Genomic DNA, 1,941 nt, shown 5'->3' with positions numbered 1-1,941 from the left:
CCTGAGAAGCATGTGGTGGGAAGACCGACTGAAAACCCCCATTCCCATCCCCCTGCGACTTAAGGCAAAGGGGGAGCGGGAAGGTGAAGGAACCGGGAACAAAAGCTGAGCCTGGGAAGAAGGGAGGGGTGGGGGGAAGGTGTTTTGACTTTAAGATCTGGTTGTATCTCCCATTGTTCTACTCTGATGTTGGTAACAAATTAAAATAGTTTTGTTTTTCATTCCTTATGATGAGTCTGTCTTTTGCTTGTGACCTTTTTAAGTGGTGGGAAGCCCTCCCGGGCCTTATTTTGACTAGCTCTTTTTTGGGGCATCGTGGTGCTCAGTTAGACACCGGCCTAAACCACGACAGGGGGTTATGTGGAAGATGGAAGCAGACTATTCTTGGAGATGTGCAGCAAAAGGAGAGGTAACAGTCACAAGTTGCAGTAAGGGAAATTCAGATTGGGAACAAGGCAAAAACTTGTTCCCCACAAGAGTGGTTAAGGACAGGAAGGGGCCACTCAGAGTGGTTGTGGAATCTGTCCTTGGAGATTTTCAAACTTCAGCTAAGCAAGTCTGTGCAATTCGATCTACCTGTAGAGTTAGCTTTGACAAGGAGGTTGGACGTGATGACCATGATGATGGCTTTCAAGCATTATTATCTTATGGTTCTATGTATTTTGAAAGTTCACTACAGAGCGGCTAGTTTTTTTTTTTTACCTTTTCTGTTATCAGGCCTTGCAGGATTTGCCAACGTCGGTTCATTGCTCCAAGCTGTTCCGCAAAATCAGTTTTGTCGCTACGTTTACTTTCAACATCCTGGCTGCTAATTTGTAGTACTGATTGGTTCACAAAGTCTACTGTCAATTGTTTGCAATTTAAATCTATCTTGAAACCCTAGCAGAAAAGAAGGGAATAAAAACCAGAAAACATGAGTACCATAATTTCTTATCTTTTGCACAAGAGAGGAGAAATGTTCAAAAATTACAACTTTACCACAACGTAGCTGACTTTTTAGCAATTGAACAGCAATTAAAAACTTTGTTACTTTTTCCTAAATACTGAAAATAAACCAGCAACACAATGCCTTTGTTGAATTAAGAATCTGTCCTCCCCTGCTACCCATGGTCCCCCATAAAATTAGTAAAATTATTGATTTTGGTCTTAAGGATCAGGTTTAAGAAAAGCTGGGTAAATATTTTTTTCCACTTTATTTAGTCTCAAAAATTTTAATACTAAATTAGGTAAGATAGGTAATATTCTTAAATACAAGGTAGAAAAATAGCCAAGAAGTAAAGTGATTTTTCAGGAGACTAGTGAAACAAATCTGACACTGAGAAGATAGTCATTGTGTGTGGATCTATTAGAAGAGAGCTAGTAATGTAGTTAAAAATGTGAAATTGTATTATATGTATATTCCCTCAATAGTCATCTCAAGACATAGTATCTGTCATTTTTGCTTCAGATACTAATCAAAATTATATTGTTATGTAAACCACTGGCCAACTTCTATCGAGAACAGGCTACACTTTGAGAACATGATGTTATGCAGAGAATTCATAAAACAACATACATAATTTGCGAAGTGCTCTGTGCTTTTGGGTGAAAGAGAGATCTAATAAGGTTTAATCATGTGCATATTGGTTTGGATTTACCTGGAAATGAAGGTAAGCATAATAAAAATTATATTCCTGCCATAACGAAACAGCAGAATAAAAGTAATCTTGGCTTCTTTTCCATAGTATCAAATATTACCCAATTCAAACTTGTGCCCAATTCTAACCACTTCACAATGTCGTTTGTTTTATTTTTTTCCTTAAATCACTTACACTTTATATATGTATACATATTTAATGGGGATAATTCAAAAGGGAAATAACACTTCCACGCAGTACCTTGTACTTCTGGACGTAACCCTGAATGACTTTCTGCCCTACTACATTTTTAATATTCTCTTCA

The 1,941-nt window shown here is 37.6% G+C and overlaps 1 protein-coding gene across 1 annotated transcript in view; it reads right to left on the bottom strand.

Moving 5' to 3' along the window:
• Nucleotides 1-702: 702 nt before the first annotated feature.
• Nucleotides 703-1,941, bottom strand: part of LOC104538584 (nesprin-1-like) — a gene marked incomplete at both ends in the record, with an annotated part of 75,430 nt that continues 74,191 nt past the window's right edge. Inside the window, 2 exon segments of the mRNA XM_010181837.1 lie at nt 703-879; nt 1,878-1,941. The exon segment at nt 1,878-1,941 is cut by the window's right edge and continues 32 nt beyond it. Coding sequence (XP_010180139.1) covers nt 703-879; nt 1,878-1,941 — 241 coding nt within the window.

Source organism: Mesitornis unicolor, unplaced genomic scaffold, assembly GCF_000695765.1.
Source record: "Mesitornis unicolor isolate BGI_N332 unplaced genomic scaffold, ASM69576v1 scaffold14153, whole genome shotgun sequence".
NCBI lineage: Eukaryota > Metazoa > Chordata > Aves > Mesitornithiformes > Mesitornithidae > Mesitornis > Mesitornis unicolor.
This window is presented reverse-complemented; position numbering and strand designations above follow the sequence as displayed.